The sequence below is a fragment of the Populus alba genome, chromosome 11, assembly GCF_005239225.2.
Source record: "Populus alba chromosome 11, ASM523922v2, whole genome shotgun sequence".
Lineage (NCBI taxonomy): Eukaryota > Viridiplantae > Streptophyta > Magnoliopsida > Malpighiales > Salicaceae > Populus > Populus alba.
The window spans coordinates 4,246,810-4,264,604 of record NC_133294.1 but is presented as its reverse complement, the minus strand read 5'-3'; the positions used below and the strand labels follow the sequence as shown (position 1 = coordinate 4,264,604).

At 35.4% G+C, this 17,795-nt stretch overlaps 3 protein-coding genes across 3 annotated transcripts; 1 reads left to right on the top strand and 2 right to left on the bottom strand.

Moving 5' to 3' along the window:
* Positions 1-1,045: 1,045 nt before the first annotated feature.
* Positions 1,046-3,938, top strand: LOC118061373 (uncharacterized). The gene is made up of 2 exons (XM_035074805.2): positions 1,046-1,560; positions 3,221-3,938. Exons 1-2 carry the CDS (start codon positions 1,275-1,277, stop codon positions 3,592-3,594), a joined length of 660 nt encoding a protein of 219 aa, XP_034930696.1. The 5' UTR covers positions 1,046-1,274; the 3' UTR covers positions 3,595-3,938.
* A 1,313-nt stretch (positions 3,939-5,251) lies between these two features.
* Positions 5,252-6,730, bottom strand: LOC118061372 (mitogen-activated protein kinase kinase kinase 18). Its single transcript, XM_035074804.2, has one exon. It carries the CDS (start codon positions 6,623-6,625, stop codon positions 5,267-5,269), a length of 1,359 nt encoding a protein of 452 aa, XP_034930695.1. The 5' UTR covers positions 6,626-6,730; the 3' UTR covers positions 5,252-5,266.
* A 4,093-nt stretch (positions 6,731-10,823) lies between these two features.
* LOC118061371 (aspartic proteinase) lies at positions 10,824-15,955 on the bottom strand. The gene is made up of 14 exons (XM_035074801.2): positions 15,837-15,955; positions 14,846-15,219; positions 14,704-14,764; positions 14,134-14,228; positions 13,939-14,051; positions 13,684-13,852; positions 13,541-13,580; positions 13,278-13,342; positions 12,634-12,747; positions 12,436-12,500; positions 12,026-12,182; positions 11,758-11,877; positions 11,162-11,250; positions 10,824-11,035 (listed from the first exon to the last, which is right to left on the bottom strand). The coding sequence occupies exons 2-14, from the start codon at positions 15,209-15,211 to the stop codon at positions 10,951-10,953; spliced, it is 1,539 nt and encodes a 512-aa protein (XP_034930692.1). The 5' UTR covers positions 15,212-15,219; positions 15,837-15,955; the 3' UTR covers positions 10,824-10,950.
* Between the last annotated feature and the right edge of the window lie 1,840 nt (positions 15,956-17,795).

The window sequence follows — 17,795 nt, the reverse complement described above, 5'->3', positions numbered from 1 at the left end:
TGCAAGAAACGTTGAAGAAGTATAGTGGGGTGCAAAAATATAAAAGGAAGGAAACCATTCTAGTGAAGGAAAAAGGACAAATCGTTTTTTCATGTTCCAACGGGGAATTCTTATGAGTAAAAAATATGTAATTAAATTGTTTAGTACAAAAATCGCAGGGAGTCCATCACATTTTAACATTTAGTCAAATCTCATATCTAAAATATTTTAGTCAATTTGATCCTCTTACTTTAAGTTTACACTTTATATTAAATTCATCTATAAATGCCCATCTATCAGAATTGAACTAGAGCTTGAATCTTCAAGGTGCCGATTCATTGGCTAGTTGATTCAACCAGTAGTAGTACACCAATTCAATTGGATTCCGTTCAACATCATCTAGAAATATTTTGTTTTTTGTTTTTTTTACCAAGCAACACATGACAAGTTGATTTTTAATTGGTTTAACCCAATTCGATACAGTTCTTAATTACTTTAATTAGATTTTAATCAATCCATTCGTTCCAAGTCATTTTTTACTGAGCCAATTACACAAATGATTCATACCTTTGTTTTAGACCAATTCAAATAATTTTTTTTATTTATTGAATCAATCAATTCAATGTAATTTAGATAAGCATGGGTGTGTGTACATATATAAAGGTATATCAAAGCACTTAGCTATCAATGTGCAAATATTGTGCATGTAGATTTATATTGAGAGTTTTTATTATTGATAAATAAAAATAAATAATTTAATTTTATCTAGAAAAAAAAGTTGATTTAACTAAATATTATTCAAAAGACCTTACTATGAAGTGTTAATGGCTTGAATTTATATTTTTACTTGTGATATTTGCGTAATGTTTTCATCATAGAAATATTATACCTTAAATCTAATAATAAGAAGTAGAAGCCCTAAAATGAAAAACTCTCATATTGGAAGGATTTATTTGTCTCGATTCAGAGTAAAGGATTAATTTGACTAAATGTAAAAGATACAAGGACTATATAAATGTCTACCTTTACATATCAAAAAAGGAAAAGACATTTCAAAGGAGACTTCAAAATTATTCTCATTAATACTAAGAAATAGAAAACCCACCATTTTTCTCCATTCCATTCAATAAAAACCTCTTCTTTTACGTGATGTCTGTAACCTTCCTTTGATCATCATCTTCATTGCTATAAATACCTCAAACCCAAAAAATTCTTGATCCTGGACACCCAAATATTCAATCTTTTCAAAATTTAACACAAAAGACTCAACCTTTGCTAGAAAAGAACTCTAAAAAATGATTCAGCTTTTGTTTACATTGATATTTTCAGAGATGGCAATGATATTGTTATTTGTTTTCAAGACCCCATTAAGGAAGTTGCTGATAATGAGCTTGGATCGAATCAAGAGAGGGCGGGGACCAGTCATGGTTAAGACAGTTGCAGGGACAGTGTTTGTGGTTTTAATGTCAAGTGTTTATAGTATGGTGAAGATCCAGAAACGTTGGATCGATGATGGTGGTGCTGTTAATCCTACAGACCAGGTTCTTCTGGGTAAACATCTGCTGGAGGCTACTCTTATGGGTAACAATTCTTGGTTTCTTGAGTTATTTTTGGTTTTATGTTTTGTTAAAGTTTTCAGCTTTGTGGGGTTAATGTAATGTGATTGGATTGTGTGCTGAAGATTTGATTTCGTTGATATGTTTGTGATTGGTTTGGTGGGGCTGATAATTTATCTGTTTTACTCATGATTTGATGGGAAAAATTGCTATTTCATTTTGGATTGGAGATATCTTAGATCCATTGTTAGCGCTGAAGAATGATATAACGCTGAAGAATGATATAATGCTGAAGAATGTACCTAAATTAGAGATTTGTTCTTGAATTTTGATTGTGAAATTGAGGTTTTTTTTTTTTCTTGCTTCAAATTCTGCATGTTGATTGATGTGATGAATGACGCATTTGATTCGACCCTCTTTATTATTTGCTAGGTTTTTTAGAATTTAGAAAGATAGCATTGTATCCTGCATCATTATGGAAGATAAAACATCAAGCAATTAGTGCCGAGGAAGAAACGAATATCTTGAGTTGCATAACTCCAATGTCTGAATTTTGATTTACCTTTAGCAAGTGGAGTCCAAATATTGTTTTTCCTTGTTAGATCAAGGGAGGACTTTGGATTTGGACCTCTTTGCTCATGATTTTAGGAGAGTGTCCATTGAGTGATTCTTTCTTTATTGTTGTGATCAGTCTCTTAAAGACAGCATGTGACACTTATTTGATGGAGGAAAATCATTTTGAATGGCATCGAGGCCTTTCCATTAAGTGATTCTTTCTTTACTGCTGTGATCAAGCTCTTAAAGACAGCATGTGACACTTATTTAATGAGGAAAATTATTTTGAATGGCATCGATGTCTTCATGTGTTCCTCTGCTTTTTCAAGTTATAGATGGTTGAACTCTGCCTTGATGCTATAGTAATGCCATAAGGTGGAAAAAATGTGCTTTTCCTTTACCAGAAAAAAAAGAGAAAAGAATGCGGTGACTAGTAAACTTTAAATAAAGAGCAATACATGGTGATTTTTTTCCTTGTTAGATCAAGGGAGGACTTTGGATTTGGACCTCTTTGCTCATGATTTTAGGAGAGCGTCCATTAAGTGATTCTTTCTTTATTGTTGTGATCAAGCTCTTAAAGACAGCATGTGACACTTATGTGATGGAGGAAAATCATTTTGAATGGCATCAATGCCTTTCAATTTAGTGATTCTTTCTTTATTGCTGTGATCAAGCTCTTAAAGACAGTTGATGGAGGAAAATCATCTTGAATGGCCTTGATGTCTTCACATGTTCCTCTGCTTTTTCAAGTTATAGATGATTGAACTCTGCCTTGATACTATAGTAATGCCATAAGGTGGAACAAATGTGCTTTTCCTTTACAAAAAGAAGAAGAAGAATGCCGTGACTAGGAAACTTTAAATAAAGAGCAATACATGGTGATTTGTTTCTCATTATAGTACTTCTATATAGTGAAGCAATGATATCGTACCTTTCTATGCATGTGTCATGCCCTGCAGACCCATGGTTCCCTTGAGATGTCAAACTTAGAACATCCTGAATCATATATATGCAAGAGTACTTTGAAATATTACATCTTCTAGACCAGGCAATTTACTTTTGAGAATTCCTTGTTTCTAGAGACCTTTTTTTCACTTCAATTTGTATAAACTTGAGATAACTTTGTGCAGGTTCTGTCCTTTTTCTTGGACTAATGATAGACCGACTGCACCATTATATTAGAGAACTCCGTGTGAGGAGGAAGACCATGGAGGATGTAAAGAAACAAAATCGAAGTTTTGAGGATGGGAAGGTTGAGGAGACCAAAGCATTAGAAGCAGAGGCATCCACGCTGCGAGAAAAACTTAAGCAGCTGGAATCTGAATTGGAAATCAAGACAAAAGAGGTAAATACATCAGAAGCCAATGCAGTTGCTCTAAGTAAGCAATCTGAAGGGTTCCTTCTTGAGTATGATCGTTTGCTTGAAGAGAACCAGAACCTAAGGAGCCAGTTGCAATCTCTGGACTTGAGATTTTCACGTTCAACTAGCAAGAAGAATACTTGAAGAACTGAGCCCCACTTGTCAAATAACCTTTTTATCCTCAGTTTCTTTTTTTTTGTTTCTCATACTATCACTGGGGATTTTCTTGATGGGTTTCATAGTTCGGGTTTAATTGCCATCCATGCATTGTTGTAAGCCTGTAAGTGTGGAGAAAAAGACAAATTGAAAAGCAGAGAAAAGGAGTGTAAAAATAGGTTCTCATTTTGTGTCAAGTTCAATTCAAATGTAGAGCTTGACGCTGAAAAAGAAGGGATGTATTTTGTCAGCAGAAATTCTGGTATGTTTTTTTCCCAACATGGATTTTTGTTAAAGAGAACAAATACTGCTGATATTCTCTTGTTTCTGAATATTTGTCCTGGTGAGTCGGGCTAACTTTTTTTGAGGCCAGTGATGAATTGACAAAAGTGAGACTCGAACTTTGATCTGTAATTATGATTTGTGTTTACAATTGACTATGATTAATTTAACCTGAAGTTATTGTTTTTGAAATACTGGAAAAATTATCAGTATTTACAATGGAGCGCAGGATCGTTTTCACGGAGATCCCTATCAGTGTTTATTACGGCGAGTACCATCAATCCAAGGAAGATCGGAACCGATAGTGCAGATAAAACAAGCATCTGTGCTGATGCTATAGGACCTTTAACCTCCTTTGCATATTCAGCAGAAACGGATGCCAGGAGTGTAACGCAACCTTGAATTTTCTCAATGATTTAAGAATTGATTAATTAGATAGAGAATCATTAATTAGATATGAAGCAAACTTTTCGTCACACAGAACAAATATAGTTTTGCCACAGCCCTAGTTTTGAACGTAGCTTACCAGAGACATGATTTGGAACACACAAAGAAAGGACATCATCTTTGATGCAGTATCAAGAGCTCCAGAAATGGAGTTCTAGCTAAACTTGCCATGCTTGGTGCAGCAAAGAACAAGAAGAATACAGGCCTCAAATTGAAAAGCATTTAAAAAAAAAAAAAACAAATTAAACCGCATTACCAAAATCATCAACAAAATGAGCATAATAAGGCAGGGAAATTTAGGAATCAAAAACAGAATCAATCAATGACTTGTCATTATCATTCTCACTAGACAGGCAATAAGGTGCATGACTTCTACAAGCAATGCATTTTATTTGTTCGAATGATGGACATCCAAGGGTACTGGTCAATTAATATGATTCCCAAGTGCTACACACCTAAAAATAACTTCATTGCTTATATTGTTTTTTAAAATATTTTTATTTAAAAATATATTAAAATAATATTTTTTTACTTTTAAAATTTATTTTAATAATTTACAGTAAAAAAACATTCAAAATTTAACAAAACTGTTTGGACACCGCTGTGCTAAGTTGGAAATGAAGCTTCATAGCTGGGAAAAACAAGAGAATTAATGCATTGAAAAGGGCTAATTAGCTAGCTTTTCATGGTGGGCTGTGACAAATGTCAATGGTGTTCCAATTTGCTTATGGGAAAGAGATAGCTTAAAATTTACAATAATAATCACTAATCAATTTACAATAATTAATGGTATAATCAATTTTACAAATCAATTAAACTATTTCAATTCACTCGGACTTGGTTAAATAAGTTCTTAGTTGGAAATAGCCTATGTCAATGTCCTTTTCATTACATCAACATTTTTTTTTTTTTTTGTTATTGGTATAATAATTTAACAACTGTGATTTATGAGGAAATATGTATTTTTAAACAACCATGTGCAAGCATTGCCATGTAGAAAACAGAAGTTTATTTCCTTCAAAAAATTTGAACTGCCACATGAAGAACCTTCTCTACATTCACAAGGCATCAATAATATTTTATGCCTGCTACCATCGCCACAACTGTCACTACTGCTAGTGTTATTCCCACTAATATACGTGAGTTCATCAAGAAAAAAGACAGAGTCATATTCCATGCTAGCCCAAGCTATCTCCGCCCTACTATGGCCGATGTGGCCATTGGCATTTGCTAAGTCATAATCCTCACTACAGGGAACCATTTCTTGTTCGTTGCTTCTTACTGTGATCCAAGTATCATCCCATGACCAATTGGGCACTTCTCCGTTGCCGTCAGTCAATTGCTTGATTCTTTCAACTGGAGAGATCGAAGGGCTTTCATGGGACAAATCCCAAGTTGTCTCTAACTCCTCTATCGAGTCCCATAAGACTTGATCCAGTACACATGTTGGAGTGTCCACATTTGTGCTGCTAGTAATCTCCTTCAAAGCAGAGTTTGGCTCCTCGGTAATGAAATCATGCTTAAGCAGTTCACTGGCTGACCACCTTTCTCCTGGGTCCCTCTTCAGGCACTTGCTCAAAAAGTCCTTGGCTTGCTTAGACATGAAGCTTGGAATCTCGGGCACGTTGCCTGAAAACCCAATTTGGTAAAGGGCTGAAACTGGGTCTGAGACATTCACCCATGGAGCTTGTCCGGTAGCCATCTCAACAACGGTGCACCCGACAGACCAGATATCAGCAGGGAACCCTTGGTGCTCCCCACGCGCCACCTCAGGTGCCATGTAAAGGGGAGTGCCTGCAATTGGCGCTGTCGTTTTCAAATCAATATCCCCCGACGCCTCATCAACGCGCTTAGCACAACCCAAGTCAGCAATTTTTGCTCCATCACCGGTGACCAAAATATTATGACCCTTGATGTCACAATGCACTATACCATTACAATGAAGGTACTCAAGGCCAAGCAAAATCGTCCGGGCATACAATCTGATCATAGCCTCTTCGAGACAGCCTCCACCCTCCCGAATTGCATCGATAAGCGTGCCACCGGATATGTACTCCAAGAAAAGATTATAGAACAACTTACCATTCTCGTTAGTAATGTCACACCCCTTGTACACCACAATTTGTGGACACTTCAATGTTGAAAGAATACTTTGCTCTCTTTGAAGGGACTCCGATTTCAATAGCTCAGCTGACTTAACTGCAAAGACTTGACCGGACCGGTTGGCCTTGGCCATCGAGACGGTGGCCGAGGAGCCATGGCCAATGATTTGGCCTCTAGTCCAGTCCATTTTGGAGAGAAAGGTGGGGGGTGTGACAAAATTTAAAGAATGTGTATTATGCTCGCTGAATTGTTTGCATTGGTAGTTATATTCTATATATATACACACACACTCAGCACATATGCAAACATTAGTTTATGCGTTTGGTTTGTACGTTTGGCTTTAATGCAAGAAACATTGCTTTCTTCGTTAAACTTTATTTTAGCATATTTATTTTGTGGCCAATGGGCGGCCGCCGTTTCTCTCTCTCTCTAAACAAGACGCTTCCACGTGTCGAGAAGTGGGTGGGTGGCAAGCTTTGGCCGGCTTTTGAAGGCTAATTGCTTAATCCTGACGCTGTGCTTAGCTTAGCTACGCATTATGCTTTGTTCACGAGACACCACGTGAGAACGTGCATGATTTGTGGTAATTTCATCTTTGTGAAAGAGTGTGGGATCATACAATGGATATGGCACAAATGCACGGGATATTCTATTCTTGAGAGAGGTTGATTGGTCGATAAGAGGTTGTTGGATGGATCAGTGGATCATTTAAGCTTAATCTCCATTATTAATTATTGACTAATTTGAAATTGAAGCCTCTCTAATGGTAATAGACAATGAGAAGGTAAACCCCCAATAATGTCATGTTATTGATACCTTGAACCTAGCTAGATAAATATTAATTATAAGTTGGAGTGTCATAATTAATTTGCAGTAAAAGTCAATATAATTAGGGTTTTATTTTGCAATGACTCTCTCCACGTTCATGGATCCAATGCTAATTAATTTGGTCAAGGAATATTCTTCCAGCTAGCAATCATTTATAAGCAAAGATAGTGAGCATGGAAGGGATCTATTATTGGATCAAAATGGTTGCTGTTGAAAATTAATGATTCTTGATGATACTGGTATTGATTTGAGTTTAATTGATGTTTCTCATATTAAAATGTGAAGTTTTTTTTTCTTTTATTTTTTAAATAATGGTTTTGGTCGCTATAATTTGAATAAAAATCTGAAAAAACATTCACTATTATGGTTAGATTAAGATTTTTTTATAGTATTCAAATCGAATTCCGGACCATATGTGATCCAAAAACCACACATTAATTATGTATTCTCTCAAACCCTAATTTTCTCTTACTATATATGAACATATTAGAACAATTTATTAATTATTAATTAGCTGGTTATGGTATTTGATCTTTACAAGTCTTCTTTTTTTTTCCTCTTTTTTAGTAATTGTAGATGTTCGGGTTAATTTATACACATCTTGATTAATTTTTTGAGATCCTTGAAGTTAACGACAATATAATCCTTCAATGACCCAGAGAGGTTTGAAGCACTCAAATTGGTGACCTCTAAAAAATAAACTCAAGACATGATGAATTGAATTATATCCTCTAAAATTAAAATCTTTATTATATATATATATAAATTATTGATTGGCTATGATTTTCTCTTTATGGGGATACTTTTAGGAGGACGAGTCCTTGCTTTGTGCACTCTTATGGCATCCATCATACGTTCCTTCCAAGGAACACAAACAATTAAGTTGCTTTCTTCATGTGCCAACCACCAATCCCTTGGCTTCACTATATCTCTCCCTTTTAGCTCTTATACTTTGGCTTTCGGTAAAGGGTTTGGGACCCATGAGTTGTCTGTGCATGTGTGTAACGTACGTGTTCTTCTCAAAGTAAAGATCAAACTCTTCATTTTAATTAGCTCTGATGAATGGATAATGGGTGTAAATTAAAGTTTCATAAAGTGGAGTGAAAGATCCTTACACAGCAAGGATACATGAAGAGACGTTGTAGCTGTTCAGGATCGATGATGCCATTCATACCTGGAACTCACAAAGTTAGAATTTGATTGCTTTCCTTCACATGCAAGGAAAACATTTTCGTGTGATTTTCACCCATCATATGCATTTTATGCATGAATGTATAAACTCTTACTAGGATTTATTTCCTAGATTAATGGTGAGGGTGAGTTGATATTATTAAAATCTTGAATTGAATTAGATTATGAAAAGAAACTCAACGAGTTCAAATCTAATAGTTTAACTAGTATTGATGATATATCTTATCGATATGATTAGTTTAATATATCTCTAATACTTGTTACTATCACAAGTATTTTTTATTGGAAAAGAAATGGATGAGGCGTATATTACAAGATTATAACAGAAAAAAACTAGAGGGGATTAAGAGGGGCTGGCTGGCGCCAGAGTGATAGTTGTCGAGAGAGCAACCAACACTGTAATAGCAAAGATCACAGGTGCAATTTCTATGTGCTGACAAGGACAGCCGGCGGCTGTCTTAGTATCATTCCGTGCTTTTTGGCGGGAAAAAAAGTGAGAAAAAGCTAGCAAAAGAATAAAATTCCTGCTAGGAGATGAAACAAAAAGCTAATTGTCTGAGCTGTTTAGATATATTCTGTGTATTATGACATGAAGGTATCGCAGGCCTCAACACTCACCGGAGAAGATAAGATGGGTTAACTCGAATTTAATTTACTTTTATAAATTAAATTAATTAAATTCAGAAAACGTGCTGTAAGGTACTGAAAACCATGGCGACATTCACCTACCATGTTGCTACGTACCTGCCCTTCCAGGAGTGGGATGACATTTTTTATGCTTTCAGGTTTTTCATTATAAAAATCAAGAGTTACATCAATGCCTGTTGTCCGTTGTTGGGTTGTGCCATTGCCTTTTAGCCATAGCAACCATTGACCGAGGAATTGAATATACATGTATTTGTCCAGATCTGGTAGAGCAATTACCTTTGATCATTAAACTAAACATGCATCATCAAAAAAACAAAAAAAAAAAAAAGATTCTATCAATAATTGACCATAGCAAGGCAGTGTGGTTTCTTTGACAGGGTGATCTTAGTCTTCATTCTTGGACTGTCCGATAACTACACGAAGTGCTTTCTACTGTTAAGAAACATGTTTTGCATGCCTGTCTTGTCTTTTTACCTCACTTTCACCCTCACCTGCCAATTTCTTTCGTGCTTAACCACCAAGAAAAGGACCATCAGAACTGGCAGTTGGGGAGGCAGCACGCGTGCGGACACTGAGTGGTTTGGTGACCAGACAATATGTTTAAATGAAACGTGGCATGATTTGCTTGATTGGGAGCGGCAAGCCAGGTAGAGCATTGAAGGACACGCGAGCTCATCCCTATTCTTTGCAGAAGTTCATGAGACGTGTTTGGTGAGCAAACAAGACTCGAATACATGGAAATTCTTGTGACATGTTTAGCGAGCAAGACTCGAAACTTGATGGAGGAAGAGATCGGACATAGGACAAGAATCCAGCTGATAGTTCTATACACACCAAAAACATGCTGTCTCCACACTAAACCATAGTTATTATTAAACCAAATCATAGTTATTAAACCAAATCCAGCCTGTTATTTCACCTAGAAAACTCATAACTCGACCAAAATTGATATTAACCCAGTCAAGCTTAACCCGTAATAACCCATTAACCCAAACACCTTTTCAAGTCGGTCTAGTCACCAAACACAGGCAAAATGAACATAAACCAAAACCTTTCTTCATACCAAATCAACATATAATGCAGATGGTTATGATAGTTCTCAAGTGGATTGTTCCATTTTATTTTATTGCAATGCCATTATTGAGTGGATCTATTATCAATAATGGAGTGGCATTTCCCATAAACTAGACTCACTTTCCATGCCCCCACAAAGCTATATTCATGCTTTAACATCTCTGGTGAAACTTGGAAAACAAGAATAAAATAAAAAATAGAAACAATTGCCCTCGTGATGAAAAACTAGAAAGATTATTAGAACGAAGACTGGAAGCCAGAGTCTGATACCAACCTAAACCTGAACAGATTAAAACTTTCCGAATCAATGGACCTGTAAATCTAAGATATTACAATTATGCCAGAAAAGCATTAGTCATTAACATGAGCCTGCTGGAAATATATCGATTTAAATTTAACCTCGCTGTCTAAGGCCATTTATTCCTCGCCCTGTATGCTTGGGATAGATTATGAAATAACCTGGACAGGAGTTCAGATAACTGCATGGATTTTATTTATTTATTATATTATTATTATTTTTTTTTTTTTTTGGGGGGGGGGGGGTGTGGAAGGCATACGGAACTCAAACCCACATTCACTTCATGTCACTTTCAACTGCATCAATCTCTGCTACTAAACTGGAAAGAAGCAAGCAAGCAAGCGAATATCTACAAGAAAAACTACTTATTTAAAGCTGCGGCCAGCACTTTCATATTCGCCTGTGACTCCCTACATTACATATTAGTTGATAAAGGGGAGGAATGTGAGACAAGGACCCCAAAGACAAATCCTTTACGCTGCCTCAGCAAATCCAACTCTAAGCTTTCCAGAATCAAAGACAGTATGGTAGCGTCCCATGAAAACATCTCCCAGTATCCTGGATTGTGAAAGATCAATAAGTGAGATTTAAAGGAACATTATGACCATCTATGAGCATGGATAGGTAATAAAGCAAGCAAAACTAGTTCTAGAATCCTTAAGGTTAGACAAGAAAATAATATACCAAAGAGGTCCACGAGGAGGAGGTATATCCAAAGCAGTAAAGCCACTGATGCACTGGGCCGCTGAACCTTGGCCAACCTTGAGAATGTACTGATCATGAAGCAGGAAAGAGGCATCAGTTCTACGAATTAATATACACGTTTGATATATTTAGCACATTTGAGGGGCATTGATTCATGTAATAGTAAGTTGTGTTGCATATTCAATAGGAGCATGAACCATGGAGGAAAGGTGGGCTGTATCCAAATTCTACCTGAGGCCTTTGTTGGACAATAAGCCGTTACTACTAGATATAAACTTTTATACTATAGATATCCATCCAAATATAATCACATTAATACAGTCCTGTTAAAATGTCCATAAAGACTATCATCCTAGCACAAGTGGCAATCCTTGGAAGAATGTTCGCAACAATGAATCAAAACATCACAATTTTGCAATCAGTGATACCTCATTATTAAGATGAATAGATGGTTGCATTTCACCAACTTGTGCATTTCAAAATCAGTTAAAAATGCATAATTTCAAGGAAATAGGAAAAAAAAGGGAAACATCCCTTGATAGCATGAACGGTAAGACTGGGTTCAGCTGCCATACCTCCTCTGGGGCAAGCTCAAACTCTTTGCCTCCAATGGTGAAGGCAATTGTAGGCATTGAAAGAACACTTCCACAGTCAACAGCTGATTGTCCTGTCGGGTTTGGAACACGTTCACAGAGCTGTGAAATTATCACAGGTATCAGCATGAGAAGCATATCCACAAGGCCCAAACAATTATTAGGGAACAATGCATGTATCACCTGATTGATGAAGTTCAATAATTTTTTGCAGTGGTTAATAGATAAAGTACAAATTCATTTAATTCACCTGATTGGCATAGTCCAATACACGATCTTGTGTCTGGTTCTGCTGAAGCTGGCTTCGCATCCAGAAAACTGCCATTTCACAAGCAGAGCACGTAGCATCACCAAGAACACCAGATGACTTGTCATTGCCCTTGTCCACCACACTTTGAATGCCCATGCTAAGCAAAATCACAAACCTCTAAGTTAACTGCCTATTCACAACACACAGTAAACCTTTCTTGTAACAAAAGCAGCAACATGCATGGAGGCAAGAATTCGCTTCCATGAAATTGGGTTTACTTTCATGAATTTTCTTCTACTTATTAAAAAATAATAGCAGTAGAAGGGGGTATTATCCAGGAGAAAAAGTTATGCCCCCCAGTAAAACTGTGAAAGCATAAGCATAAGAAGAGAACATCTTTAGAGCCCAACCTTATGCCACGGGTTCCATCAAATGTGCAGAGTCCAATTTGAGAGCAGATCTTCTTTGGCTGTACCTGTAAATACATAGGAAGGAACACAAACATATCCATAAATAGATGCTGACTACACCCATTTTCTCACATAAGATTTTTATCAGCCAGGGTTTCAGAAATCAAACATCTGAAATACAAGTAAGGCCATTATCACCTCAGACAGTAGCAAATCCATAATGACTTCCCCATACTGCGAAACTACAGCCTTGCATTGCTGGCTAACCACTCCAGAGGCTCCAATGGCATGATTTATCATGGTAATTATAGCCTGAAAAAAATAACAGAGACCACCGAAATATTTTATGCACAAGAAAATTGACAAAAGAATCATGGACCTCCATCATAGAAGATTCTCATTTTTCCTATAAATGCTTTGTATCAAAATTTATTATTTTCAAAGTCTATGCCCCAACTTTAGAGTCTTAGATGCCTATTAGACTGCTAGGTCAAATGACAAAAATGAACATTGTCAAGATATTCCAGGTACATTAAAAAAATTACAAAAAAATCACATTAAAAGCCACCATATGAAAGTACAATTCAAAGTCAGAATCCATATCAGAAGTTATATCCAGAGCAGGGGCAAGAAAACACTAGAGAATGAACTCATCTTTAAATCTTCAAACCAACTGGGTAAAAAGCATTAATAGCTTTACATTTTCATCCATTCTGTTCTAGGCAATCAACGTAACTTCAACCCAATGGCAAAAAATAGGATAGTTAAACAGTTAGCTACCAAATTGTACTGAATAAGATATCAACAAGTACACATCCAACAAGCTGAAGTATTGTCCATACCGTTGGACCTGCCAGCAAGGAAGTTCCGGAATCCGCAATTGCAGCACAACCACCAGCACAATACCCTGAATAGCAGTATCCTTAGGTAATCAGACCATATAATGAGAGGTAGTATAAATCATATGCAAGAGAGCACATATATATAACGACAAAAGGATAATTGTAGCTGTAGATATATACAATATATCTTATTAACAGAGCTTTGCCCTCCTGGTATATGTGAGTTTCTATATAAAAAGTGCAGGTACTGAGAGAGAACATACCGGTTGATTTATCACCAACAATGACATCACCCATGTCGAACTATGAACAGGAATTATGATACAACAAAATGAGAAAAATAATTGAAAAATACAGATGACATATATTTAGAACTCCAAGAAAAGAAAAGGTTACAGCCAACAACCTGCCAATAGCCTTTCTGCGTCACAGGAACATATGTGTGCTTGCCCTTGTAATGATTTGGGTCCATCCCACCAAATACAATTTCTCCCCCTTCTTCATCATCCGCATTGCGGTTAAGCCAAAAAGAAAATACCGGTTCCTTGATGAGACCCTGTTTAATCATGTTGTCCCTGTTCAAAATGCAATATGTCAACTAAAACACAAACCATAAAAAAGGTTTAGATGATCAGTGAGAACTAAGAGATAAGACAAGTACCAGACTGGAACAGCACCTCCTACTGCAATTTCTTTGAACCCAAGTCCCAAAATACCATCAAACTTGCCCACCAAAAATGTGATGCTAGGCTCCTTAGTTGCCTCGATAAATTCCTTAAAATTCAAAAACAGGAGTGAGAACAGAGTCATCACACCATGTAATAACATGCAAATAAGTTCCAAGGCACAACATTACCTGATCTTTCACAACCAGGTTACCAACTTCGACAGCATCAATACTGAAGAAACCAGAAATGGATCCACTGCCATACTGAATTTCAGCACTTTTTCCTGCAAAATTCATCAAAATAGACTCATTTTCAAAAAAAAAAAAAAAAAAACAGTAATCACCCCAAATGATAGTTTCCCAGCCAAACAGCTCATGCAACTGCAGAATGACAAGCGATTTAGACTAAAAAATTGTAGCAAGTGCTGCATTGTATGGTTAAGGATTACAATGATTGCATCCCTAGTTCCTAGGATTATAATGATAGCATCCCTAGTTCCTAGAATTATAATGATAGCATCGCATCCTTAGTTCCTAGCTAATGTTAGCATGTATACACATAGTAGCTCATCATGACAACCACATACCTAAGAAAGTAATTAACATGCAGCATTTCCATATTTCCTATGGACCTAAACGTTCTTGATAAAACTTCAATGCACCACATACAAATTAACAAGATAAAATTTCTTCTTATAGAACAAACAGGAAAAAAAAAAAAAAAAACTTAATAAATTTCTTTGCTAGCAAGAACCAAACCATTCTTCTTGTAGGAACTCGACTTTCCAGAGTTGTACTTGGAATGGAAGTAACATGCAACCTGCATAGCAAAGTGAAACCATTAATCTATTTGATACGCACATATAACGAACATAAAAAAATAATACATGCATTAACTCACCGACAAATAGCACTTAGATGATGGCACCCACAAATTGGAGCTACCAGTGTCAAAAATCACTGTGAATTTCTGAGGAGGAGTCCCAACACCAATCTCACCATAGTACTGAGCATCAAAATAGTTCTTTAAAGCAACAATATCAGTATCCTCAGATTCTCCAAGATTACCAAGGAGATTATACTTCCTAATAGAAGCTCTCAAAGCCTCTTGGGAATCAAGCCGTGCAGCAATCCGGTTGTTCTTATCAAATTTCACCTTCTTTAATCCAATTCTAAGCAAACCATCATTTGACTCGGATAATACCACAGCAAACAAAAAAAATGAAAGAAGCACAAACCCCCCAATTGCTTTCAAGTTCACTACCATTTTTACACCTGTAAATTCACATTAACAAAATTATATATATATAAAAAAAAAGTCCAATTCAGAAAACAAAATAACCAATATGATCAATCACATTAATCCAAAATGATTAACATGCAACATCAAGGAAAAGGCTAATATCAAGTTCAATAATCATGAATCAAAAGTCTAACATAAAGTCATGAAATTGCACTCAGAAACAAGCAGTTCTCCACTGCATGATCTTGGCTCAAGTAAAGCTCAATTCTTTATTCAATCTTTACACTTCTACAAAACTAATAAAGTCAAAGATCAAAACTTCCGAACCCTTTATGTCTATTCAAGCCTCAACTACACCAAAGCAGAAAATAATTAGCACCTAGCTCTTCATTCCGAAACAAAGAAAGAAACTTTACTGAAAGCAACTTCAGTACACAAAAGGAGAAACAAACTGACTCAAACGAACTCTAATTTAACAGCATAATCCAAATTCCAACCAGTATTAATCAAACTCACAAAAAAAAGTTAATCAAAACAAAGAAAAAAGTTAAAACAACCACAGAAAAAGAAACTAACTTTTTACAAAAAAATAATCACAAAAACACATTAATAAAAATGGGTTATAAAGAAACAAATTAAAGATGCTCACCGATTTTGAAAAGCCAAAAAGAAAAGGGAGAGATAGTGTGTGTCACAGAGAACGAACAGGAGCAGAGAGGAGAATATATAGAAACAAGGAGAGAACTGACCTGTCAACTTCTTAGACTCACAAGGGCCCAGCTAAGCCACTTGGTATCTTTCGAAGTGTAAGGTTTAATCTTGGCTGTTGAATGTGTAGATTCTATAGGTTTTAACCATTGATTTTGGAATGGTCTGACTGCTGAACCCTTTTTGGTCTTTGTAATTTGGTTTTATTACATTCTAATCCTTTTATTATGAGCAAGTCTATCTTAAGTCCTTAAACTTTCTATCCCAGAACAATGAGAGGAACTGTTGAGTATGCTTGCTGCAGTCCTCCTTATGTTATTTTTGTTTTCTTGTTTTAAGCTTATGATTGGTCCACTAATAGATTATAATATAATAAGGCTAATTATATAATATAACTATTTAGTATAATCAATTCAAGTTTGTGATGTTTTTATAAGCTAGTAATTTCTTATTAATTGATTAGTTATGAGCCAATTTTATAAGTTTTACTCAGTAGCCACTCCAACAACAAATTTAAAGGACTACAAGATTTCCAAATTAAGTTACTAAATTTGTTGTAAAAATCTTGAATATAATTATCATTAAGATAGTTCTTATATTTTTCTATATTTTACACTAATTGCATTGTGAAGCTGAAAAATAGCCATGTTTGAATATATATTGTTATCTATTTTTTTTTTTTAAATGATAGATTCTCTTATGGAACATAAGTAACGAAAAAGTTTTAAATTAGTTTTTATAGTATTATTGCAGCATTACCTTCCATTTTCTATTTGGTTTCGTAATAACAGTATCACAAAATCAACTTTCATGTATTAAGATTAAAAATTTATTTGATATTACAATAGCAGTTAATTTTTAAAATAATTTTTATTTAAAAATACATTAAAGTAAAAAAAATTTAAAAAAATTATTTTTATATCAATACATCAAAATTATATATAAAAATATTCTAAAATAAAATTAATATTTAAGATTTCATAAAAATACTTTCATACTGAAAAAACAAAACAAACTAGGCTTATAGAGTTGGACTTTAATTAAATATTTCATAAATCTTTCATAGTTGAACCAGTGCATTAATAAAAAAAAACATTTTTTTTTTCCTGCAGCCACTATCTGGTGATTCAGACCCTATATAATGTCATTGCTTCCGTCTAAGTAATACCGATTTTTATGACTATTATCCGCATCTTTGACAGGGTTTTACATGATTAAACAAAGTCGAAGAAAATTCAAAAGACTTTAACATGGATGGACTACGATGAAGGGATGCCTATAACTCTAAACTCAAACTCCAAGGACTTTTCTGTATCTATCTGGAAAAATGGGGGTCAATTTGTGAGAGTTGGTTAGCTTCAAGGACCAAAATTGTCCTTAAACCATCTAGGAATCCACGTTCCAAACGCACGATATTCTCGTCTTTGCCCTCATTGAAGGGGCTCAAAACAAGCTAAAATAAAGCATATAATAAGGGATCCATACTTTACAGTTTACTGGATGGTTTTTCACAATCCATCTTAGCCGTTGATCGTGAGATGAACGGTGATTAAGGGCATGATGAATTTGGGATGCTGTATGACGTGGTAGGTCATGGGATAAAAGAGAGCGTGGGTACCGTGACGAAGGATTATGCTGGGTGGCGTTACAAGAGAGAAGCTGACATCTCAGCTAAGCATGCAATTTGGTTGCCTTTACACGCGACACTTTGCTTCTGTTTACAAGCCTGTGGCTTGAATCAAGTGACGACAATGGTGTGATTTTTTTTATATATATTTAATTCCTTGAGTTTGATATCATGACTTAATCTTGAATTTCAAGACATCTTCTATATATATATAAAAAAAAATTATGCATTGGAATAAACTATAAAACCTTTGATGTTATGTCGTATGTATTT